Source organism: Juglans regia, chromosome 8, assembly GCF_001411555.2.
Source record: "Juglans regia cultivar Chandler chromosome 8, Walnut 2.0, whole genome shotgun sequence".
Lineage (NCBI taxonomy): Eukaryota > Viridiplantae > Streptophyta > Magnoliopsida > Fagales > Juglandaceae > Juglans > Juglans regia.
This window is the reverse complement of record NC_049908.1, coordinates 23104663-23131950: the sequence shown is the minus strand read 5'-3', so window position 1 is coordinate 23131950 and position 27288 is coordinate 23104663. Positions and strand designations below refer to the sequence as shown.

General features: G+C 35.3%; 2 protein-coding genes across 2 annotated transcripts; both read right to left on the bottom strand.

Moving 5' to 3' along the window:
• Positions 1-316: 316 nt before the first annotated feature.
• On the bottom strand, positions 317-8508 carry LOC109020791 (PITH domain-containing protein At3g04780-like). Its single transcript, XM_035693403.1, has 8 exons — positions 8402-8508; positions 7902-7988; positions 6986-7109; positions 2323-2371; positions 2179-2236; positions 1930-1976; positions 1752-1829; positions 317-719 (listed from the first exon to the last, which is right to left on the bottom strand). Exons 1-8 carry the CDS (start codon positions 8438-8440, stop codon positions 671-673), a joined length of 531 nt encoding a protein of 176 aa, XP_035549296.1. The 5' UTR covers positions 8441-8508; the 3' UTR covers positions 317-670.
• An 11246-nt stretch (positions 8509-19754) lies between these two features.
• LOC109019384 (probable aldo-keto reductase 1) lies at positions 19755-26481 on the bottom strand. Its single transcript, XM_019001665.2, has 7 exons — positions 26250-26481; positions 23139-23306; positions 22808-23011; positions 22143-22315; positions 21824-21920; positions 21317-21470; positions 19755-20287 (listed from the first exon to the last, which is right to left on the bottom strand). The coding sequence occupies exons 1-7, from the start codon at positions 26316-26318 to the stop codon at positions 20112-20114; spliced, it is 1041 nt and encodes a 346-aa protein (XP_018857210.1). The 5' UTR covers positions 26319-26481; the 3' UTR covers positions 19755-20111.
• Between the last annotated feature and the right edge of the window lie 807 nt (positions 26482-27288).

Here is a 27288-nt window from a genome sequence, read left to right as displayed (position 1 = left end):
TTAGTTAATTATATAATAAATATATAAATTAATAATATAACTTTTATCTAATTTATTATCATTGATCATATAAAATATTTTTTTATTGAGTTTGTTACATAATTCACATTAATAAATCACTTAATTTAATTTAATATTTTAAATAATTTTTTTTATTAATTATTTAAACAAATAAAAAAATAGGCCAGACCGAACCGGACCGAAAAAATGATAGACCTGATTCGTTTGATTATTTGGGCCTACAGTCATAGGTTGTTTACGCAACAGGTTAGCATGCATACAGTAATGAATTTAGGTGAGACTTAAAAGAACAAAGAAAACAAAACAGTCGATGCTTGTCAGAAACTTTTATCACAATTTCATGCAGTTCATTACCAAGTTGGCTTGCAGAGCAAGTTTCTAGATCAAAATAACCTATCAACTAAACAATTCAGCAGAATTTTATGCAACTTCAAATGCAAGAATCCATCAAATTGCCACAACCACACCGATAAAGGGTATGCCAGAAGTCCACACAGATAATCATAGAAGCTCCCATTCTTGACGCAGTTCTATGTTGTAAATTTAATCAAAAATTTTGCAAAAGGAAAAAGAATGAGAAGCCTTAACATGCTTCCTAGCGACCCAAATGCATCTATGCATCCACTTCTATCATCTCCTCTTTTCAGTGTCAATGATCTTCAATCTTCTTTAAGCCCTTCATGTCTGTTGTCTCCACCCTGCGTTACAAGACATATTTCCGAATTCATTGCCATTTTGATATCATGGATCTCTCAAGTTCAAGACGAAAATATATCATGGCAACTAATGATGTAACCATATTACAATGGCCAACAATAAAATTCCAAATCATGTAACAGGATATTTCTATAAAAATGAATGATGCAATTTTTGCTCTGCCCAGAAAACAGCATGTCAGAAATCAGAGAATGGGACAGGGCATGTGACATTTCTGAAATAAAGTTATCTGCTCTTTGATTTGGTGAAAAATACAAGCTGACCTTCCAACTATGTTGCATACAGAAAAAGTCAACAAAACAAAACCATACAAGGAGGACAATAGGTGATAGCTCGGTCAAATCAGAGACTAACCTATTGCAATGGAATGTCAGGGAGAGTATGCATGCTAACCTATCGCAACATCTTATGATAGTTCCTAAACTGTTGGGCAACATATATTGTGATCCATCAAACACTGCTGACCTGAGCAAATCATTGAGCATGTCCATTGGATTTTTTTTTCCCACCAGGCAACTTGGGCACCATAGACCTAATACGGGAATTGAAGCCCAAGCATCGGACCCCATGATTCCTGAAGACTAGGGGGAGTGCCATTCGACCCATATGGTGCTCAACAATATAGCTATTATTTTAACAGCCAAACTGCAATTATCAATATGTGAAGAAACCCTCCCTTCTCTTTTTTTTTTTTTTGTTGGAAAACTTCAAAACATTTTATGCTTTCAATATTAATGAAAACAAGCATACCTAAAAGTACACTGATACAACAACACAAGCAGTCCATGTGACTAATCTCTAACTAACCTCTTATTTATTGGTGGGCAAAAGGCTGGTTAGCCTATTAAATGATAAAATTACAAGAAGGAATTGTGGTATTGAACATATGATTTCCTCTAAAAACAAGGAAATGGCTATAAGATATTTGAAGCAAACAGAACTGCAAAAATAAACAGTAAAGCAAGAAAGGAAATGGAAGGAAAATGGAGACAGATGTATGGCTAAAAACTTACGTTGTTCCAAACAGAGCAATCTTCTGTACTTTTGTGATATCAGAGCCAGAATGATTATCCTCAATAAAAATTGTCAAGCTGATCCAACATTTTAGAATACATGAATGTTAATTTTTAATATAATGCAAATAAAAGAAGATAAAAACGGAGCGCACCAAAACAGAGAGATTTAACATACCTACGAACATTTTGAAACTTGACATATTTCAGAACTATCGGTTTCCCCTGCAAAAGTATACAAGGTAAAGTATCAGCCAAATATAATTGTACAGCAAACATTCCAGAAACAATATATATGTATATATATACACACACACACGTACGTATGTATATGTATTAACAGTACTATATATATTGTTAACTTAAACATATATTTTTCATTAATAGGAAACACCCTTGCGGTAGAAATGTTGTCACCAAACCCAACCTTGATATCATCTGGGGATAGAACAGCTGTATCACTTGGAGGAAAGTCATTGACATTGCTGCCATTGTCATCACAGTCATAAGTTAATAACAGTGCTGGTCACTAAATATAATATCAACATAAGTAATTATCATCAAAGTATACCCAAAGCCCATGTTCTCCTTATTTGAATACAATTTCACTGTTTTAGGACCTGGAAAACAATGTTAATGTTAGGATACTGGATAACACAAAAGCCAAAAAATGGGGCATTATATAGTACAAAGTCTATGCAGTCTATACATATCTGAAGATAACAAGAATTCACTCAAAATTAAGAATATACTGAGAGACCACCAAGGGTGATGGCTCAATGGTCCTTGGGTTACTCCCAAGTGGTTTGGCATGTACTAGGTCCGAAGTCTGGACCCGAATATGGATTCACCCCAGACTATTGCCATTAGCTGCCTAAGGGGTTCATTGAATTCTCTAGTGGGGCTGAGGTCTAACTTATGGCTAAAACCCAACTTGAGGGAGCATCCGCAACTTCCTGCTGTCTAAGCCCCTCCGGTCCGGTTCCAACAAATAACATGCTACTATGGTCATGTAACGCCCCAATGGAATGCCCAAGCCACATGACCTATACTCCAAAAAGACTAGTCAATGATATAATTGGAACCCGATTGGGACATTATAAAGAACAAGAACTTCTCATTCCCAAGTAATATGGAATCTTATACATCACCTACCCTTATCACTTATCATAATGGGATATCACAATCTTCCCCCCTAATTCTCGACGTCCTCGTCAGGTTAGTCCATCATAGGTGGCATGGTCCCACATTTCTGGTTGGGATAGGCTCAAATACTATTTGTAACACCCCAATGGAAGGTTCAAACCACATGACCTATACTCCAAAAGGACTAGTCAATAATACAATTGAAGCCCCATTGGAACATTGTAAAGAGCAAGAATTTATCCTTCCCAAGCAATGTGAGATCTTATACACCACCTACCATTATCACTTATCAAAATGAGATATCCCAAGTCACATCCAGGTAAGGAAGCTACTTCCGGTTGCCCTCCTACGCTTCTTGCCCCCCGTGCACGCGCGGGAGGGGGGCGGGGGAGGGGAAGATAATGAGAGAAAGAAGAAAGGATAAGGGCATGCAGTTAGGATAAACTACAAAAGGGATCTGAAGTCAGAACATGAAAATCACTATGCCAATAAAACTTATCAAGACTTCAGCTAATTAGGATATAACATCTTTTGATTGGTGAGTAATAAATAAAATAACCTCCTTGGAAAAGGTGCTCCAAACTCATTTTGGGGGAAATTATACAGAAAACAGGCTCAACAAATTTTTATTTAAAAAAAAAAAAACATATGATGTATTCATCCTCCTCAGGCAATATACCAGGTATTTTACGGAAGAACTTTGATACTCATCATCCCACACACCAAACACCACATTTATTTTTTATTTTATTTATTTTTTATTCTATTCTTCCTAAACTAAATAAGTTCTTATACTTATCATTCATACACCACATATTTGGTAATGAAAAAAAAAAAATTAAAACTTAAAACATCATGTGTGGTGTGGAGATGATGAATATGATTTTTCTTTACAAAAACTCCCCATTGCCAATTACAACAAAACTACACTAAACTAACATGACTTTACAAGAGCACCTCCAATTTTATAGGTTTTTTGATACATAAAATGACAGATTATATGGGCAATTGGCTTAGGGATTTTATTCCCGTAAAATCCAAATTAGAAATGAGTATGACCCAGTTAAGCCAGTGCCAGAATCGCCCTGAGCTCAACAGCTCCAAGATAGACAATATCACAGTGGGGCATTGATACCTGAATATAGTAACATTTGCCAAGTCCAAAGCTGACTTCAAAGCTTCATTGATAGAAAAAGGTGCACACTCTCTCTTGTATGAGGTGGCAATGATTAAATTACTGATGTTAATGCAGTTGATTTTAGTTTAAGGAATGATAGAATATAATTGTTGGCTGAGAGTGTTATATTATTTCTGACTTGGGAGCTTGCTAAGGGGAGGAACACCACCATTCTAGCACTGACAGTGAAAGAATGTGATAGAAATAGCACAGAGGATGTCATGGATGGCATCAAAAGTCTAGACATGGTCGATGCTAATTTGGGTTTTGAAAAAGGTGGTGACTAGGGAAGGTGTTAAGAGGCTCTCAATGATGGTGCCACAGTTGATGTCAATGCCCGATGGTGTTGTATTATTTCTGACCTAGGAGCTTGCTAAGGGGAGGAACACCACCATTCTAGCACTGACAGTGAAAGAATGTGACAAAAATCGCACAGAGGATGTCGAGGATGTCAAGGATGGAATCAAAAGTCTAGACATGGTCAATGCTAATTTGGGTTTTGAAAAAGGTGGTGACTAGGGAAGGTGTTAAAAGGCTCTCAATGATGGTGCCACAGTTGATGTCAATGCCCGATGGAACAGGAGACAAAGGAGTGGTAGATGTGGGGGAGGAGTGAGTAGAGGAATAGCAGAAGAAAGGGAAAGAAAGTGAAAGAGTTCAGAAGGCATTACCATGTCCAAGAGGAGAGGAGGGTTGTGGACTGGGGGTGGTATATATTCTTTTTTTTATAAGTGGACAGGGGGGTGGTATATTGAACCATATAATCATATGAAAAGTTTATGGGCCGCTGACAATATGATAGAAAGCATGGATGGTTTGGGTCTTCCCAATGGCATGCACACTGTACATTAATAGAGATGCAAAACCAGCTTGCTGAGTTGAAGGCAGCAGTTGCTATGTTATCAACAAAAATTGAAGGGCTCGGTGTGCTAAGAGGTGGTAATGGAGTTGTAAGGCCCAATAAGGGCGAGCTTGGCGTGTTAAGTGTAGGCCGAATGCTAAAAAATTAGATAAAGGGAAAAAGAAAGTTGGGTTTGGCCCAGTTTCAATACCTAGACCCAGGCAAGTGTGGAGGGTCAAAAGGAGAAGTGGGTCATCTACATTCAAAGTGGAATCTGCATCAAGTGTTGGCATGGAGGCGACCAAAACGGACTGCCCCTCACCAAAGGTGACTTAGAATTCGCCAACGAGTTGCGTAGTCAATGCTCTTTTCATCGAATCAATGACACCCACATTGGAACCTAAGGTATTGCCAAGTTTTGGGGGAGTTTCCGCTATCCTCAAAATTCAAATGGCAACCATAGGTCCACCACCCATGTCGGAGGGAATTGGTGTACCTCTTTAGGTATCTTGTGGGTTAACACATAGCTTTGGCCAAGGTGGTGACAACATCAATAGTGCTGTGGAGGAGATACAAGTTTTAGGAACTGGTGTGGAGGGAAAGGACGGGGTTGTCATTGGTGCCTTGCGAGGGGAAGTTTTTGGGGCCTGGTCCATAGATTGGAGAGGAGACTACAGAAGATGTTGTCCCCTTGTTGATATCCCTCCCACCGATTAACAATATATTTGATCATCGGATTGGGTTTTGGACAAGGTAAATGAGATACAACAGTGTGTGGGGATCACTTGCGAAGGATTCAAGGACCAATTCACAGCACTACTCAATGCAATAGAGTCGGGTCATGTACTTGGCGCAAAATCAAGATCTAAGAAGAGCAAAGAGTTAAAGCGTCTTACTTGGGCAATCAAGTATGATGATAGGGGAAGTAGTTTAAGTGGAGGAAGGACCAGAGGGAAGACAAAACCAATTGTATATTTTTAATAGGCCCGTTCGGAGTTTACAAGTATTGAGGTGTATTGGGGAACTTACAGTGGCTCAGTGTATGGGCAAACTCTGGTTTGGTGGGATAGGTATTGGTGCACTGGTGGTGGTTTGGGGTAGGCACGTCTTTGGGCTTGGGCTAATGCTTTGGTAGGTTCATTTTCCTAGCTGGGCTTATCTTTTTTTAGCACCCCAACTAGGTGTTTTCTCTTGTATACATCTAGTGTACTTGGGTGAGCCTATTGGCATTAATAAATTTTTACTTAAAAAAAAAAAAAAGAAATCATGGAATTCAGTCTTCATGATTAGGGAGTGTTCCAAATGATAATGGTGTGAATGGTAGAGAAGAATGGAAGAGTTCCCTATTCTTGGGTCATTTGCGGGAAAGGCCTTTCTTGAGTAGTGGATCGTTGAGGCATTCATCAGTAGTCGTTGCATTTAATCAACATTAGATTTGTTGGATATGTAGATGTTTGTTATTTTACCATATCATAGATCAAGGACTTCTGTCATTTTACATTCCAAAAACGCACCTAAAATACATGCAACTTTTTTCCATCCTGAATAAAGAATAGATTGGAAAAGGGGGGAAGTTAGAACAGAACTTGGATTTAGGGATTGGGTAAATAAGGAATGTAGTCTGGAAGTGTGTTCAAAAGAGGTAAGACATAGGTTCCAAAACTTATGAGAAAAGAATGGCTTACGATTCTATCCTTGTAATTTGGAAATAATAAGGGATTAATTAACTAAGAGGTTTCCATTGTACAAGTTACAAAATGATAACATATATTAGCAAAAGAAGGGCCTGGAGAAGAAAATTACATGATCAAAAGTTAAAAGTATTATAAAACATTACTTTTCTATCAATATTAGCCTCGCACATATGGGATTGAGCCCATTAATTCACCCTGCACCCCTTGTTCATGGTGGAGGAGATGTCATTGATTTAAAATCAGTTGACATAAATGCAATCCGACTTTGAATCATTGTGAATTATCTAAATATATTATAGCATATTATAAGTTAAAAATACCAACTACTTTAAAATATACCTAGGTAGGTATTCAATAGAATTAAATTGACAAGTACCTTCTTCCTCAGGTCCTTTGACCAAAAGAGAATGCAGCTTTATAACTTGAGTGAAAGGTATATAAATCAAGAGCTGCTCATCTGCATCGCTCTCCAGATTCAATCCATCATCTTCTCTGTAACCCTAATCCATGAAGAAACAGATTAATTATTACTAGCTTACCTTCCAAAATATGTTTTTCAGATACTAAAATGAATAAATTTTAGACAAGGATTTTCCCAGTCAGCCAAGTAGAATTTGGCTACATGGCTTTTCTAACATGAGCCTTTTACTTTATTTATTTTTTTATGTCGGGAACCTCCCCAAGGCAGGGCCCTTTGGATCCACCCATGCAGAGTAAACTCCGGTCCCGTGCACCGCACCCTCGGAAGTTTCCCTACACGGAACTAGTTAAATCACTGACTTTTCACCAAGGGGTGTGGCCCCTGAAAATCGCTCTGACTTTTATACTTCAATGAACATTCTATGGAAGAATTTATGGGTACAATTGCTTTCCCTTTATATTTACAAGCAATCATGCCAAAAGTAACAAAAATAGCAGCAACAATAAATTACAAATTAAACACACTAGTGGTCCCGGAATGAGCCATATAAACCGGGCGTCCTGAGTTTTGAAACTCCGTACTGACACTCGAAGCCATTGAATTGGGAGAATTAATTCTCCTTGAATTATCCGAGGTGCACTTACCGGAAACTCCTTACCGAGAGTGTACGCACCTCGGTTTAGTCGGGACTTTATTCCTAGATTTCCGGTCCCAATCCAAAAAAGAACCGCACTAGTTTGTTTATCATACAAACCTCATAATCCTTCAAATAAAAGCCAAACCACTTGAAAAAACAAGATATCATTTTCAATAATTTAAGGTAAATCAATGAATATTAAAACTCGAAAATAAAAGAATTCGTACAAATTACCTGTTTGAGAGCATTGGGAAGAGAGTGACTAGTGCTTTGGTTGAGGCATTCAACCCCAGACCAGTCAATAAAGTCCACTAAATCCACCTGTGATTATCATAACCAGAATCAACACTTTTAACCTACCTCCGTCGGGTTACCTAAAAACTATGTGAACTTAATGTGGGCTTTCCAAATATAAACACACAGATTCCAAGGTTTCTTTCTTCCCAAGATTTCCCAGCCACCAAACAAGTAAAAAGCAAACTTGATCCAATTTTTCTCAATACTTCTCCCAAGATTCCAAAGAAGCGAAACAAAAGAAAAGAATATTGCTAGTAAAGTACTTAATAGTCTGTCGGAGAGATTTTTATGAAAATAGAAGAAAATTAGAAAACTTGAAAATGGGTTTTGAACTTAAACAAAAAGGGGGGGCAGTTCTCAGATTCTCACATTTCCCATCGAATTTCCCACGGTTTCCGAACAAAGGAAAAAGAAAAAGCAGAATCCAGATAACTTACTTGGCTTCTTTGAATTGCACTGGCTGAATCCCCAGACATGGCTGATTGTATCAGAAAGACGGAGACAGGGTGAGAGGATTGCTGAAGAAGAAAGTAATATTAGGAGAGATTTCTGAACGCGAAACCAGATATGAATATATAAAGGGAAGGGAAGGAATCTGCGAAACACAAAGAAACGACATCGTCTAGAGTTTTTAGATTTATTTCTTATTTTTCTTTTTATATAGAAATTATGAAGTAAACAAAATTTTCAAGCAAATTCCCATTACAAAATTTTATCACTGTGCTTAATTTTACTTATCAAACCCACCAACACGATTTTATATGCTTGAAACCTAAAAGGAAAATGTCCAGATAAGATATTATATGTTTAATATAATAATACAATAAATATTTTTCTTTATTCAAGTTTTTACATTATTTTGAAAGATGGATATTTTGTTGGTTTTAATTTCGAAAGATTATTCGGTTACCATTGTTGTTTGTAATATTCTTTTAAAAATAATAATATTATGTATAAAGAAATGATAATTGCAATTAAGAGTGTATAAGCACCGCACAATCATTTTAAAAAAAGTGAATTAACATGAGACCTATATGAAAAAATATTAAATTTTTAATAATGAACACCACTCTTTTTTAAAGTGACTGTACGGCACTTGCATACTCCACGACTATATATAACATTACTCTTATGTGTAATTCAAATTTTTAATTAGTTAATATATATACTTTTAAATAATCAGATCTTCTTCAATTATCGGATGATTTTTTTTTTTTTTATACATGGGAGGAGAGATTTGATCTTTGATTCTCTCTATAAGAAATCAAATGTTGCCAATTAATCAAAATGACTTTGGCAATTATCGGATGAATTAGATGATCAAATCACCACATCATTACAACTTGGAGGGTTCATACTACTCTCTGACCACTAGTGGACAGCAATGCAAAGATTCACATATAATGTCTCTCTAAATTTAATAGTAATTTTTTTTTAAGAATATTGTTACATGTACTTACAATTTTATTTACAAAATTTATTTTGTCAATCTTTTTAAAAATTAAATTTTAAATTTTAAATTTCTTGATTTTCAACATATCAATGTCTGAAATATGTTTTTCATAAGTTTTTCTTGAGTACATTTAGTATTTTCTTATTTTTTTTAAATGAAAGTAATCTAAAATTTTATGTCTAATATTAAAAAAAAAATCCGTATATTAGAAAAAAAACAAATCAAAGATTCACATATTATGTCTCTCTAAATTTAATAGTATTTTTTTTTAATAATAGTATTACATGTACTTACAAGTTTATTTACAAGACTTATTTTGTCATTTTTTTAAAAATCAAATTTTAAATTTTAAATTTCTTGATTTTCAACATATCAATATCTGAAGTAAATTTTTCTTAAGTACATTTAGTATTTTTTTTTTAAATGAAAATAATCTAAAATTTTATTTGTCTAATATAAAAAATATATATATATATATCCGTATATTATAAATTTTGTAAAAATGGTTGAAGTAGAAGAAATGGATTGATCTACTACAGATATGGAATAATCAACTGTTCTAATTATTTAGCTGATTGCATTGTCTGGTTATCAATTATTAAAAAAGAAAAGAAAGAAAAGCTCTTAAGAATAGCATTAAGATTCATAATCTCTAGAATGAAACTAACATGAGGGAAATAAACCTCTTTTGGCTTTTTAATGCAATTATTTGAAGGCCTTATATTCATTGAGATCCTTTTAACAATGCCATAATTTAAGGTTTCGTTTGGATATTAAGAGTATCTTAAATTTTTTGTGAATAATAGTGAAATAATTTATGAATAATAATATAATAATTTGTGAATAATAATAAATAGTTTATTAATAATAGTAAACTGTTTGTTAATAGTAATAAAGTAATCTGATAAGTTTTGAGAATAATTGTATTCCTAAACAGGCCTTAAATATTTATTTGGCCCTTCATATTTTCAAATTTTCTTTTTATTAAAAAAAGAACTTTGGAATTCACAAAATAATAACGGGTGCTGCTACAATGCCCAAGAGGAGTGACCCACATGTATTACCGAACAATGCATTCCTTTTTTTTAAACGCATGAATGCCATATCGGTAACACTTGTTGGTCACTCCTCTCGATTTACTTAGCATTTTCTAATAATAAATATGGTCCTTAGCATTTTTTAAAAAGAAGCTATAAAAAAAAGGATTCAACTCGTGAGGGATCAAGTATTAAACAATACTTGGGCCCTCACATGGGTAGGGGGAGAGTTGGGCCCTCGTGGGTGGGTGCCCCCGGCCTGATGGCGGGGGGCGGATTGGCTCCCAAGACCGTCTGTCAACCCTTGTCCACCCAAGAAAAAAAAAAAAAAAAAACTAAAGAGAGCATTGACCAAGATCATAATCAACCACCAACCAAAGAGACCAATGAACTACGGTGAACCAAACTTACAAAGAAACCAAACAAAATCCAAAGCGACAAAACCAGTGAACCATGGTGAACAAACACCAACAAGAGGGAGAGAGAGATACCGATTAGGGGTGACAACAAGAGGGAGAGAGAAAGACTGAAGATGACCGGATGGGGGCAACCTAATGCATAATAGAGAGACTAGAGACGTTTGGATTTGCAGTTCATCTCAGCTCATTTCAACTCATCTCACTACTATTCATTACTATTCAACAACTTTAACTCACAAATCTTACTACTATTCACAACTCATCTCATTACTATTTACAATCCATTTCAACTCATCTCAAGTTATCTTCGAATCTAAACGTCTCGAGAGGACTTAGAGGAGGTTGAACGGAAAGAGAGAGAGACGTGAAGATGAAAGGTGCCGGGAGAAAGGGATTTTATATCAAAACCCAATAATAAAACAATGTCGTTTTATTAAATAAATTATTTTTTAATATATATCTATACTTATTATATAAGTGGCTATGAAACGGCTACTAAACGAAAATTCTTGTTTTCCGTTATCTCTCCGTTAACTCAACGTTAGATCACGGTAGCAGCTTTGAAAACAACAACTTTCTTATCTTTTGTGTGCTCTGGATTGAAATCGTAAGATCATTGTTTACGAATGTGGCCAGACTTGTAGAGTATCCTCATGTTTCTTCACTACAGCATTACATATAGGGAGATGTTTTTCTTGGGTTGCGAGCAAACTAGCTGGCCATTAAAGCATGGTATATCTACGAGACACAGCACCACTACCAACATGGTTTTTTTTTTTCCTTCAATACCACCCTTATCAAGCACTTACATGAACATGCTCTAAGCCTATAATGGCCAAAAAAGCAGTATGGGTCAAGAAAAAAAAGAGAATATTTTAAGTCAATTAATTGTTTTACAAATACTTCTTTTTTAGCAATATTTTAAGGTAATTAGACTTTTAACTTCTTCATTACCAATATATATAATGACTAAATTATCAATTAATACGGATAATATGATTTCATAAAAATCTATCCAATAAAAAAACTCATGTAATATCTGGAAATACATAAATAAAAATTAGTTAGTTATTAGCATAATTCTAAAATTATGAAATGTCAACTAATCAAATGTTATAATAAGTATTGTTATTGTTATTGCTAAAAAATGTAAAATATATACTAAAAAATATAACAAGCTGGTCCTTGCTTATAATTTTTATTTGCCACTTGCTTTGAAGAACAAATAAATTTTAGTAAATATTTTATTTAAGAATTCTCATATGTGATGATATTTTTTGATTTGATATATTATTTTGTTATATTCGTTTCATTTTTATTTAAAGTATAGATAATTTGATTGCTTGTATTGTTCAGTGTAAAAATCAATAAAATTATTTATTGATTGTTTATTGAAATTAAAATTGTTTATTGATTAAAATTTATATTTTTTTTTAAGAATTACATTATTTTTTAAAATTAACCACTGCAGTAAACTAGGCAAACGTGCTTAGCACGTTTCTCCTGCACTAGTGTGTATATATATATATATATATAAGCAAGCCGGATGGGAGAAATCCCAAGCCTAGGCTAGCTCGAACCTCGTTCCCTGGTAGCCTAGGCGTGCGAGCTCTCGCCGCCCAGCCCTAGGATCAAGCTTTGACCTATCTAAGTGAATTGAAACCTTTCACCATGCCAACATGGCAAGTGGCAACTTTAGAAGAAGAGTCAAAAGGTAGAAGGTTTACTAGGTTGTAATCAAGATAGGCAGCTAGAATTGAGCAAACGCATGTAGGACTGTAAATAAATAATATTACTCGAATATCTACTCAAGTTCGGCTTGACCATACTCAAGTTCAGCTCGAATCGTTTATTAAATTATTAGTTTACAAAATTATAATTCAACTATTAAACCACACAACTCGTATTAAACTTGGTTCGACATAAATGAGCTCATATAAACTCGAGTAACTTTTTATTTATTATTTTTTACATTATTATCTCTATAATTATAAATATTCGAATAGATTATGATCCTAATACTAAATATGGTACTTGGATTCTTAAAAATATAATTATTTTATCTGCGCACAAATAAACTTTATACAAATATTTGCAAAAAATAAAAAAGTTGTTTGTCAAAATTTGTAGATAAAGTCATAAAACACAGTATAAATAATCTATTTTATCTAAATGAAATAGCTCATGAACTAATGCAAACTCGCTCGAATGTTAAACGATATGTTTGTGAACATAAATTCTAATTTGATGAAAGAGAAATGATAGTTGTAGTTGTGAGTACGCAAGTGCCGTGCAATCATTTTGAAAAAAATAAATAAATACGAGACCCACATGAAAAAATAATAATTTTTTAATAATGAACTCCACTCTTTTTCAAAACGACTGCACGGCATTTGCGCACTCCACGACTACATGTAACATTACTCTTGATGAAAAGCTTGAGCCCAACTAATTTCGAGCATAAATTAAACAAACAATGCTCGACCATCAACTAATCGCTCAAACTCAACTTGTTTACGCTCCTAGACGCAAGTGATAAGACAAGTATGAGAAATGATACTTGTAATCATGAGTGTGTAAACGTCGTGCAGTCGCTTTGAAAAAAGTGAATAAATATGGGATCCACATGAAAAGAAATTAATTTTTTAATAATAGACCTTACTCTTTTTCAAAGGGACTGCACGGCGTTTGCACACTCTACGACTATATGTAGCATTACTCGACAAATATATGATAAATTTCTTCTATTTCCATCCATATTTTGGAATATACAAAAACAGCAAATCAAGTCATTTTGGCTCAATTTGGATTGAGAAGCACTTCTAACCCATCTCATCTCATCATTACAATTTTCATAAATTTCTACATAAAATACAATAAACAATTCAATTTTTTCAAATCTCAAAATAATAATAATAATATAAAATAATATTTTAATAATATTTTATTCAATTTTTAACTTTTATCTTGACTAATCTCATTTCATTTCAACTCACTATCCAAACCTAACCTTAGAGTTTTAAGCGAACCAAGAATCACACATTGACATACATGCATATTAATTAACCATGACACGGAGTAACAAATGCTACGAAGTTTATTAGGGATCTCAATAAACTATACTTCCCGATAGACAACTGATCTAATTCTTTGGAGGAGTGTTCAGTATTGCGAATAACCAAACTACATTGATAATTAGGCCATTCAATTCAATTCACAAACTGTAATGGACCTCTTCACGAATATACGGAATTCTCCAAGAATTAGAGAGAGAAAGAGATAGAGAGAGAGAGAGATAGTAAGAAATAGAGTGTAACAAGCCGACCAGCTGAGAGCATCACACGGTGGAGAAGGGCACGGCGGCGTGAAGATTTGGAAGGAACCCTAAGCTAGTGAAGTGACCGATAAGAAGAAGTGTGTGTGTGTTTGTTTTGAGTCAAAGTGCACGAACTCAACATTGTCTTCGGCAAGGGGCTGGGTTGTGTTTTACTTGGGTATGTTAGTGTTAGTTGAGTCATGGGCTGCAGTTAGCCAGCGTGGGCTGAGTGATGTAGGCCCTTTATATTATTGCTTATGTGTCTTTAATATTTCTAAGTTTGTGTAAAAGGCCCATGTGCATGGGTCTTTTTGTTTTAGCTTAGTCCGTTTGTAAGGCCCTCGTGGCCCATTAGAGAGTCCTTTTATGTCTGGAGACTGAACCTGATTGAGTACGAAAAATCTTTAATCAAAACCCTATTCTCATCTCTAAATCTGGAGGCGCTTTCCCTCGAAGAAAGCTTTACAATTTCCCCATCTATTCCACTATTCTCTACATCCATTATCAGCACTGTTACAAGTGGTATCAGCAGACACCGATTCTCTGTTGCTTGAAATATTACATACATGGCTGAGGGTACAAGAATAACTCAACTACAAGAAGGTCTTCATGTTGTAAGAAAAACAACTGAAGGGCTGGGAACAGAGGTAACAACCATTAAAGGATAGCTTGAAGCAGTTATACAATAGCTAGCAATCATGAATGCTGCAATGCAGCGGCGAAACAGTGGTGGTGACTCTTCTTCCAAAGTCCAGAATCATGAGTCGGATTCACAGCGGCCACACGGGGAGGTCCAAGCTCGCACCATCAGACTTGATTTTTCGGTGTTTCACGAAGAGGATCCTGCAAATTGGATTTACAAGGTGCATCAGTTTTTTTCTTTCCATAATACATTGCCTCAACACAAACTTAAACTTGGCTCATTTCACATGGAGGGTAAGGCCATCACTTGGTTCCAAGGGATGGAAGAATCTGGACAGTTTCTAGATTGGGAAACATTTATTAGCGCATTATTACTAAGATTTGGCCCTAGTGTGTATGATGACCCCATAGAGGCCTTGACAAGATTGAGACAAAATGAGACTATAGAGGACTATAAAGCAAGATTTGAAACCTTAGCTAATAGATTAAAGGCATTGATGGATCCTTACAAACTCAGTTGTTTTATTAGTGGACTAAGCGATGACATCCGGTTGACTGCGAAAATGTTCAACCCCCCTGACTTAACCTTAGCCTACAGTTTAGCCAAAATCCAAGAAGAAAAAAACAATATCATGAAAAGAAACCCAACCAGATTTAACCATATCTACTCCCCAGGCCAAGGCATCCTCAAAACACCCAACCAGCCACCTTTTTCCCATCCAAAAAACCCACCATATGCCAATAAGCCTTTTTCAAAACCATCATTCCCCATACAGAAAATCAATCAACAACAAATGCAAGAGAGAAGGGAGAATGGACTATGCTATTATTGTGATTCCAAATGGCACTTGGGGCACAAGTGCGAAAGGCCTAAGCTGTACGTATTGGAAGATGTGTTGCTGGAAGTGGATTTGGCAATGGCTGCTTATGAGGACAGATTGTGTAATGATGAAACAAGGGAGGAAACAACCACACTCGACCTGGTTGAAAGCCAAAACAGCTCAGAAATTTCACTCCATGCACTCACCGGGTCTCACAGCCCAAGAACCATGCATGTGAAAGGAAAAATTGGCAACCAATGGATTACTATTTTGATGGATACAGGGTCTACTCACAGTTTTTTAGACCCAGCAGTGATTTATAAAAATAAACTTCCTCTTGACAACAAGGAGAGGGTGCAAGTGAGAGTGGAAAATGGTGAATTGCTTCCTAGTGAAGGCAAATGTAATGGGGTCAAGGTGTTAATCTAGGGAACTGTTTTTCTCGTGGATGTCTATGTTCTAGTATTGGCGGGCTGAGACATGGTGTTAGGAATTAATTGGCTAAGAGACTTAGGGTCAGTTTTATGGAACTTTGAGGAGTTGGTGATGAATTTTCAGTACCAAGGAAGATCGGTATCCATCCACGGACTCGCAGGGGCAAAAATGATTGAGGAGGGCACTTTTAAGAGGCCCGATGGGCTGGAAAATAAAGGCATTATATTACAAGTGATGGAAGGGGTTAAAACCACCAGCACAGCAAATGTAGAGGAGGTTCCAGCAGTGGTACATCCACTGTTACAGTAGTTCACCGATGTCTTTTCAGAACCTAGTGGACTGCCCCCATCCCGAACTCATGACCATGCCATCAACTTATAACCCGGAACCAAACCCATTTTCCTAAGGTCATACCGCTATCCATACTACCAAAAGGAAGAGATCGAAAAAATAGTGCAAGAACTCCTCTCTACGGGGGTTATAAGGCCTAGTCAAAGTCCCTACTCATCCCCGGTGCTGCTGGTTTATAAGGCAGATGGTACGTGGAGGCTATGTGTTAACTACCGGGGCCTAAATAAGGCCACTATCAAGGATAAATATCCCATTCCAGTGGTGGAAGAGCTTATTGATGAATTGTATAGAGCTAAAGTTTTTTCCAAGTTAGATTTGAGGTCGGGCTACCACCAAATTTTGGTTAAGCCAGAAGATGTGCCCAAGACAGCGTTTAGGACGCATAAGGGCCACTATGAATTCTTAGTTATGCATTTTGGGCAAACTAACGCCCCATCCACTTTCCAAAGTCTCATGAATGAGGTATTTAGGCCTTACTTAAGGAAATTCATACTTGTTTTTTTTTTATGATATACTTGTGTACAACAAAACAGTGGAGGACCATGTATGGCACCTCCAATTGACAACATAAGTTGTACGCCAAGAGATCCAAATGCCACTTTGGATGCAAGGAAGTAGGTTATTTGGGCCACTTAATTCAGCGAAAGGCGTACGGGCAGATCCTGATAAGCTGTTAGCCATGAAAGATTGGCCACTGCCCATCCCTCAAGGACTTGAGGGGCTTCTTAGGTCTAATGAGTTACTACCGGCGGTTTATAAAAGGATATGGGGGGATTGCCTCTCCCTTAACCCAAATGTTGAAAAAAGATGCTTTCAAGTGGAGTGAGGAGGCACGGCGGGCCTTTCACAAGCTCAAGGAGGCTGTCACCCAACCTCCGGTTTTAACACTTCCGGATTTCTCAATGCCGTTTACTATTGAATACGATGCCTCGGGCAATGCAATTAGGAATGTTTTGATGCAGCAGGGTAAACCCTTAGCTTTTTTTAGCCAAGCATTAAAAGGGAGGGCCCTTATGATGTCTACCTATGAGAAGGAGATGTTTGCCCTTGTCTCATCTGTGCTTAAGTGGTGACATTATCTAGTGGGGCAAGCATTTGTGGTGCGCACTGACCAGTAGAGTCTCAAGCACCTTTTGGACCAAAAGGTAGGTACTCCAATGCAACAAAGGTGGATTACCAAGCTGCTGGGTTATGACTTCGTGGTGGAGTATAAAAAGGGGGTGGAAAATAGAGTAGCCGATGCCCTATCAAGAAAGGATATGTAAGGAAAGGTGGAACTAATGCTGATTTCATTCCCTAATGTGCAGTGGATTGATGATTTGAAGGCAGCATGTGTAGGGGATGCACAGGTGCAGAACCTGATGCAGGCTCTTTCGGAGGGCAAGTTGGGCCCTAAGTACACCATGAGGGAGGGTTTCTTACTGTACAAGAACATGTTGTATATCCCCAAGCACGAGGAATTCAAAAATAGGCTGCTAGAACTCTCACACAGCAGCCCTTGGGGGGGTTATTCGGGTCATGATAAGACCATCCATCGAATGCGGAGGGATTTCTATTGGGAAGGCCTTAAAAAGGATGTTAAAGCGTTTATTCGAAAATGTGACGTGTGCCAACAAGTGAAGGTGGACAATACCCTACCTAGTGGACTACTTCAGCCACTACCAGTGCCGACTCAGTCATGGTTTCATATAACCATGGATTTTGTGGGGGGTTTGCCTAACTCCCAAGGATTCAATGCTTTGTGTGTAATGGTCGACAGGCTGACCAAATACGGCCATTTCATCCCTATCAAACACCCATATACAGCTAGGGATATCGCTCATCTTTTTTTTAAGCATATTTTCAAACTTCATGGGTTACCACAGTCCATTGTTTCTGACCGTGACAACACCTTTACAAGTCAGTTTTGGCAAGAAATTTTCTCGTTGCAGGGTGTTCAACTCTCTCTAAGCACGACTTACCACCCGCAAACGAATGGACAGACGGAGGCCGTAAACAAGACAGTGGAGAATTACCTCCGATGCTTCAGTGGGGACAGGCCCAAAGATTGGGCGAGGTGGATCCCCCTCAAGGAATGGTGGTACAACTCAACCCAACATTCATCCACCAGAACAACTCCCTATGAGGCTCTATATGGACAACCACCTCCTCGACTACTAAACTATGTGCTGGGTACAACACGTGCAGAAGCTGTAGACACTGATCTCAAAACTTGAGACCAGATTTCACAGTTGCTTAAGCACAACATCATCAATGCACAAAACCGAATGAAAAAGTACTCAGATCTCAGACGGGAACAACAATTTAATGTGGGTGAAGAAGTATACCTGCGGCTCCAGCCTTACAGGCAGAGTACAGTGGCTCAGCGGCGCAGCCTCAAGTTGGCCTCTCAGTTTTTTGGTCCTTTTCGCATCACACAAAAAATAGGTCAGGTGGCTTACAAGTTAGATTTACCATCATCTTCAATAATCCACCCCACATTCCATGTATCCCAATTAAAAAAAAAGCTGGGAAATAAATTTATGGCCTTACTCACATTACCACTGGTAGACGAAGAAGGTGTGGTCATGGCTGAACCAGAGGAGATCTTGAACCGGCTCATGGCTAAGATTGGCAACCAAGCTCGGGCGGAGCTCTTGGTTCGGTGGCAAGGGCAGACTGCGGCGGAAGCGACATGGGAAGGGTACTCCAAGCTCAAAGAAGACTTTCCCCACCTTGCGGGCAAGGTGTTCTGAACATGGGAGATATGTAACAAGCCGGCCAGCTAAGAGGATCACACGATGGAGAAGGGCACGGCGGCGTGAAGATTTGGAAGGAACCCTAAGCTAGTGAAATTACCGACAAGAAGAAGTGTGTGTGTGTTTTGTGTTTGTTTTGAGTTAGAGGGCACGAACTCAACATTGTCTTCGGCAAGGGGTTGGTTGTGTTTTACTTGGGTATGTTAGTGTTAGTTGAGTCATGGGCTGCAGTTAGCCAGCATGGGCTAAGTGATGTAGGCCCTTTATGTTATTGCTTATGTGTCTTTAATATTTCTGAGTCTGTGTAAAAGGCCCATGTGCATGGGTCCGTTTGTTTTAGCTTAGTCCGTTTGTAAGGCCCTCGTGGCCCATTAGAGAGTCCTTTTATGTCTGGAGACTGAACCTGATTGAGTACGAAAAATCTTTAATCAAAACCCTATTTTCATCTTTAAATCTGGAGGCGCTTTCCCTCGAAGAAAGCTTTACAATTTCCCCATCTATTCCACTATTCTCTACATCCATTATCAGCACTGTTACATAGAGAGAGATAGAGAGGTTGAGTTGATTCACACTGAATATCGAAGTTGGCCTCCTTCCAAACTTACGACTACCTTTTATAGAAGAATGAATCAATTACATGAATTAGTTATGAAAACTACACAGATTTATAACAAGTTCAGCCATTTGATGACTTAAACGATAGTCATGAAACGACACCGTTCTATTTATTTCCACTTACAACTAAACGACACAACTACAAATAGTTACATACAAAACAGCTCCACTTATACACAACGGTGGGTCTTGATCTTTCTACTTTGCTTATTCGAAGACTTCAGTTCTTATTCATGCAGACCTCGATCTATGATCTTGTCTATCCCCATAATTCTCAACCCATAACACAAACACATTGGATTATAAAAAAGTAGAGACAATCAATTCTTTGGAGTGTTAGCAAACTTCCATTGAAAATGATCCATGTTTTGAAAGCATCTACTGCCAGCCACTTCTTCGATGGGTACAGCATTAGATATCTCTTTCAGGTCTTCTTCTCTAAGTTTCACCTTCAAAGAGCCAATGTTGTTATCCAGGTTCTTGATCTTAGTTGTCCCTATATATAAAACATCAAGGGAATTAAATTAACAGCGAGAAAACGCAGATGAAAGTCTCAACTTGTTTTGACATTTTTTTTCAAGGTGAATAAATAATAAGCAAGCATTAATATCAAAGTTCATGGAGAAATTGCATTATATATAAAATGAGTCTGGATTCTAGATCATCTAAATTCTTGAGAACATGAAGATATATAGTATTCTTTCTTGATGAAAAGAAAAAGAGGATATCACACACAAGCAGAAGTTAGAATGTTTCAACTGATTATTTCTTGAAAGATAGACCCCCAAGGAAAATGCAATCAAATTCATTAATAAAGAAGGTCTAGATCGAGAGGAGACAAACTGATGCCTTGGATTTGAATGGGTCAAAAACTGAAAGTTTAAAAAAGAATTGAAGACTTGGATCTCAAAATAAAAAATGAGGCAAAGCAAAATATGTGTGCATCTGTCCTAATTTAATTTTCCTAAGCTAAATAGACTCGTCTGGACACTTGGAGTATATTAGAATTTTGTGAATAGCAGTGACATTGTCTGAATTAAGATATTTTATTGGATTTTGAAAAAGAAGAGAGAAAAAGTTAGAAAATGAGAGAGAAATGGTTTAATACTATTTTTAGGAAATGATAGAGAAATTGTTTAATATTATTTTTTATTTGAAGTTTGAAAAAATTGTATTCATTTTTGTGTTTTGTTTTGAAAGTTGTAAAAGTTGTAATAATTGGATAATGATTAGATAAAAAAGTTAAAAATTTGAAATTGAGAAGTATTTTGTGTTTGAGAGATGTTTGAGAATGAAATATCTAAACATACTTGAGAACAGTCGTGTTGCCAAACGGACCATTTAGGCACATGGATCGAATTACTTCCAACAATTTTCCTTGGTTTCAATCTAAGTTGATGTCCTCTATGAAATGCAGTTATCTTATTACATATGTTGCGGGTAGCTTAAAAGGGAAGCAGCACTACACAAGCAAATTTTAGACTAATTCAAACTAATCATGCCTAAAAAAGTGAAAGCCACTTACCAGGAATAGGTACAACATCATTTCCTTGTTCAAGAACCCATGCTAGAGCTAGCTGGGCAGGTGTGCATTTGTGCTTTCTTGCTAAGCTTTCGATTCGAGTGTAAATGGTCTTGTTCTTTTCCAGATTCTCTACTTGGAACCGAGGATGCAGAGCCTTGTAGAAAAAAAGAGAGGGATTCTGTTCAGCATATATATATATATATATTTACATATATATTTTTTGGGAACTGCTAGGGCCACCGAGAGGTGGTCCTGACCAATATGTGTCAAATCACTTTTTTATTTTGTGTTTTTTAAAATCATTATCTTAACCATTAAGTAAAAAAAAAAAATGAATCGGTCTAATCTCTCGGGACAAACTATCAGTGGCTTAAGCATTTTCCATATTTTTTTGAAGGTTGAAGCACAGCTGAGAGAAGAATTTATATCACAGTTGCCTGAAGAAGTATTCATACAGTTTATTGGAGACCTATATATGGGTTGGGAAATTATGGGGGAAACATATACCAAGGAGCTATTTGTGGCCAGACTTTCCACAACTCCTTTGCCAGCAAAAAAACCACGACCAAGAGGACTAAATGGAACTATTCCAATTCCAAGTTCCCTGCATGCACAAAAGAATCAAGAGGAGAATGCTCATACTTTTGGATAGATGATTAAATACACAGAAATAAAAGAACAACTAAGCACCTCAAACTTGAAATTTTCATAAGAACTTCTTGCATTTCAGACTCATTGTGATGGAGATTTTGGACAGATAATTTATTTCCAGACATTGCATCTGCAACTAGTTTTCATTAATACTTTGGCTCAAAATTGAACAAACCTGCAAAGTGGTATTATCTCTCCCTCAATATCACGAGTCCAGATCGACCACTCCATTTGCACAGCTGTGATGGGATGGATGGCATGTGCTCTCCTTATTGTGTCTAGGCTGGCTTCAGATAGACCAATATACTTGACTTTTCCCTCTTGTACCAGTTTCTTAAGTTCACCTATCTACAAAACAATAATATCTATCTAATCAGTTTTCCCACCAACCTAAAATCAGGATTAGAACTCAGAACCTTTACTCTGATATCATGTAAAATCAACACTTGTCCCAAAAGTTTAAATTGATGGAAATAAGTGGATTTAGGCCCTGTTTGGATAGTGAAAGTGTTTCTTATCTCCTGTCATCTCAATATTACAACTTTCCCAAATTTCCAAAAAAAATTTAATAAACAATTCAACTTAATATTAAAAAAATAATATTCTAACGATATTTTATTTAACTTTCAACTTTTATCTCAACTCACTATCCAAACAACACCTTAATGATTTATATTTTATCTTAACAGATCCCACCATCACCACAATGAAATACTGAACTTTTTTAAAACCTTTATCATTTCAAACTGCAAACAAAAAATAAAAAATAAAAAAAAATCAAGAGATTACCAATTGCAGGCATTTAGCTGGCTAGCTGAAAGAGAAAAGAGAAGCACTTACAGTTTCTTCTATAGGTGTTTTAGTGTCCACTCGATGCTGATAGTACAGATCAATGTATTCCACATCAAGACGCTTCAAGCTAGCCTCACAGCATGAGCGAACATACTCGGGGGTACCGCTCACTATCATATGAGGAAAGTTCAATACTTGGACCCCAAATTTGGTGGCTATTTGAATTTTCTCTCTTGGCAACTGCTTCAAGGCCTGAAAGATGTATCCTTTTAAGTTCCTAACAGCATAAGATATGGAAAATTATAGGCACATACATTTCTCCATATGTGACCACGCATGTTTATATTTACAAGTGGTGGTTCAAATTTGCAATGTGCACCTTCCCAAACAGAATTTCGTTAGTATGGGGCCCATAGATGTCAGATGTATCAAAGAAAGTGATTCCCTTACTGAAAGCATGCTGTATTACAGAGATTCCATCATCATCAGAAAGAGGAGAATTGTACATTCCACTCAGGGTCATACATCCAAATCCCAACTTTGAGACCTATGAAAAGGAACGGAAGATTAGAATCAGAAAGAAATGAACAAGGTAAAGTTAACAGAAAGAAGGGAGCTGGAGTGAAAACAGAGCACAAAACAAAGTATTTTTTTGAGAAAAGTATTATTTAAAACCTTGGAACCTACGCATCTTGAACATTAGACTTTCATGGCTACAACTTATTTCATGGTTACAACCAGTGGGTTCTCACAAGGAACATTTTTATAGAATTTGAAATCACCACTTGTTTCAAAAATTTAAAATAATAAAAAAAGATATATTTAATTATTTGTATTATATTCGTAACTGAAATTATCAGCTACTAAAATCATATCTATTCTTCGAGGTTGATCCAATTCAAAACCACCTAAAGAAGCCATTACCTTCTCATTCTATGAGTATGAACACATAATGGCCTTCCTTAGAGACGATGGAACTCCTGTTGCAGCCTACAGTAGGAAGTTCTTGAAGGCCCAAAGGGCTAATGAATTTAGAAGACATCATGATTGTAGCCACATCCCATGAACGGTTTATGTCTCTCTAGAAACTTATTCTAAATTGGACCTAGAACTATAAAGAAAAATTATATATACAAGTCAACGTGGAGGACACGCTCTTCGCATCGCTAGCTTGGCAGAGGATTTATTTTGTTTAGGTAATGAGATAAGACGAGAATTCTGTGAATAGTAATGAAATGATTTGAGTTAAGATGTTTTATTAGGTTTTGAGTATGGAGAGAGAAAAAATTAAATAAAAATATTATAAAGTAAAAAAAAATGATTTGAATATAAATTTCTAATATTATTTTTGTTTTGAAATTTGAAAAAGTTGTATTATTTTTTATGTTTTGTTTGAGAATTTGAAAAAGTTGTAATGATTAAGTAACGATTAAATGAAAATTTTGAATATTTGAAATTGAAAAATATTTTATGTTTGAGTGATTTTTGACAAAAAAATTGTGAGAAATTTTGAGATGAGATGAGAACATCTCACTTCTCAAATATGGCCTTAATTTTAAACTTTTCTTGGTAATTAAGGTTACGTTTAGATGCTGAGGTGATCTCAGATGATATGCGAATAATAGTGAATAATTCGTAAATAGTAGTGAACTATTTATAAATAATAGTAAAATAATCTTAGACTACTTCACTTACCAAACACAAATCTTGTCATCTCGGTGGTGTGGAGTGTATATAGTGCACTCTTCAGCGTCTATAAATTAAAGAAATTTTTTTTCTAATCATCTACACTCTCTCTTATACTCATATTTCTTATAGTTGAAATTTGAAAAAAATGTCACCATTGAGATGATCCATTTTTTTTTTTAACAATTGACCATTTGTGAAAATATGATTTATTTCAAAAATATTATTGTTATGAAAGCATTTTGAAAATATTATCATTTAGAGAGAAGTAGTTTTAAAAAAATTGTTAGAGAAAAAAAATTGAAAATATGGGTACAACAAATAATTAAATAATTACGTACATGTGAAAAAAAAAAATCTTCTACTCTTTCCTCAAAACAAAAAAAAAAAAAAAAAGAGTAGTTAAAAATATACAAAGAAATGAGTAGAAAAAAATAATAAAGAAATAATAGAGAATATTATTTTAATATAATAAAAAAAATAAGTGAGATGTAAAAGGTTTTAGAAAGATGAATAGGAATAAATTTTAAAAAGATGATTTTTAAGTAAAATTAAAAAAAAAATACTTCTCCGGATGCAAATGTTAGTCTCCACAATCTTTTATAAAATAATGTTATACACCATACTGCTATCTAATTTTCATCCTACTATATAAAATATAGCATATTTATCACTATTGAATAATAAAGAATTATCTAATAAATGATCATTTAATAGTAATAAATGTATCATAGTCGTGTATAGAATTTTCCTCTTATAAATAATACCATACTATCTACTAGAACATTAATATTTACAAAAATAACACCACAAAGCTCCTGATCACTGAAACTGATCATTTCTCCCCACACATTTGTACATCTCAAGGGAATCAAATTGCGTCTATCTTGTTCTTGATACATACAATATAAGGTTTCGTTTGGTTATACAAATGAGATAATATGAGATAAGATAAAAGTTAAAAGTTAAATAAAATATTATTAAAATATAATTTTTTACAAAAATTCTATTCATCATTCCACACACCACTCTTTTTCTAATTTTTTAATTTTTTTTCTTAATAAATACGTGGTATATAAATGATAAGTAGAATAATTCAATTAATTTAAAAAAAATAAAATAAAATAAAAATATAAAATACAAAAAAATACAAAAAATGTAATGTGTAGGATGATGAGTAATAAAGCTAGATTTTTTAATATATATTCTAATAATAAAAAAAATTATTTTTTTTTCATGTTTACATGAGATAAGATTATATAATTTAAGTACGGTTTGAATAGTCAGTTAAGATGAGATGGAAGTTAAATAAAATATTATTATTATTTTAAGATTTAAAAAAATTAAATTATTTATTATATTTTATATAAAAATTTTAAAAAAATAATAATAATAAGATGAAATAAGATTAGATAAAATACTTATTATATTCAAAGAGGCCTTAATCTTTGTATCCAAACCAGACCTAAAAAGATAGTGAAGCCCATTAGTGGTACGAGTATTTTGAATTCCAGTACGGATCAACAATGCACAGATACTAGGTCACAAAAACTCTGCCCCCCGGCATGATTTTTTGCCGCGAAGAAATTAGGATAACTTGCAGCGAAATGGGTCGCGCAACAGAAAAATAAGCATTTGCAAAGAAAATAAAGGGTGTTTGCGAGGAAAAAACTCGCGGCTAATGTTAGTATTGGGTGAGTCCCTCCCTGGTAGAAATGCGACTTGGACAGAGACAAGCTAGTGGGAAGTTTCTTGTAAATATTGAAATGTTTATTGAAAGAATGATCAAATTCATAAGAGTTACCTCAAAGCCTTGATTGCCCAGTTTCACCCTTGGAATTACGACTTGGTTTCCTTCCTCATGATCTTCCATCTTTCAGATTAGTGTTTCTTCTCAGTAAGAGGATGGGAGGGAGCAGCTGAAAAGAGAGAGAATGGATTGTTGACAGAGCGTGAACTGCTGTAAAGAAAGAACGAGATGAGATAAGAAGGAAGGTGTCATGAACCCAATTTAATTCGGCCGGACTTGAGGGCCTCTAGCTAAAGAGTTGTGCTACACTGAAGCTCAATATGAAATATGAGGATACAAAAGTAAAATCACATGATTTTAAGTAGGTGTGCAGAGTGTGAGGCTTATATTTAGAATTTTTCCTAGCTAATTTGTCTTTTTTATTGTTCGGCCGAGTTATTGAGTTTGTTTTAGGGCTTTTATTTTCAGAGATGAAATGAAATAATTTAAAATTAAAATTAAAAAATTAAATAAAATATTATTAAAATATATTTTTTAATATTATTTTTATTTTATAATTTAAAAAAATTAAATTATTTATTTTATTTTATGTGAAAATTTAAGAAAATTGTAATGATGAGATAAGATGAAATGTTTCCTAAAAACAAACGAGACCATAAGTGAGCTGTATTTGTGATGTTTTATTTAATGATTAAGAAAATATTGTTTAATAATATTGTAATTTTTTTTTATTTTTTTTTAAATATTTAAAAATATTAAAAAAATAATGTGAAAAAAAAACTTTAAAGAATTTTTGATTTTTTTTTGCAATCACGTAACAAGATCAATGTAATCAATTTTGGTATGGTGTGACTTTTAATTATCTGACTTGACTACTGATATAATTAAAAAACAAATACCAATGAATCATTATATATAGAGTTTAATGGCTTCAATAGGCTTAATAATATGCCAAATGACTATCAAACAAGTTACGTCCTATCAATAATGAACTGATACGTCTAAACACTCCCATAACCACCCAATGCATGTAACACCCCCACTAAAGTCTACCAAAAGATCTATGGATAATGTTTAAATTAAGATATTTTAT

Coding starts and splice junctions, on each gene's coding strand:
- LOC109020791 (XM_035693403.1), bottom strand. CDS start 8,440: ATGTCTGGGGATTCAGCCAGTGCAATTCAAAGAAGCCAA. Junction 2,237..2,322: donor AAGGAGAACATGGGCTTTGG/GTATACTTTGAT, acceptor TGACAATGGCAG/CAATGTCAATGACTTTCCTC. Junction 1,977..2,178: donor TATCCCCAGATGATATCAAG/GTTGGGTTTGGT, acceptor ATACTTTTGCAG/GGGAAACCGATAGTTCTGAA.
- LOC109019384 (XM_019001665.2), bottom strand. CDS start 26,318: ATGGAAGATCATGAGGAAGGAAACCAAGTCGTAATTCCAAGGGTGAAA. Junction 23,012..23,138: donor ACGAAATTCTGTTTGGGAAG/GTGCACATTGCA, acceptor TACATCTTTCAG/GCCTTGAAGCAGTTGCCAAG. Junction 20,288..21,316: donor TGATGTTGTACCTATTCCTG/GTAAGTGGCTTT, acceptor TTTTATATATAG/GGACAACTAAGATCAAGAAC.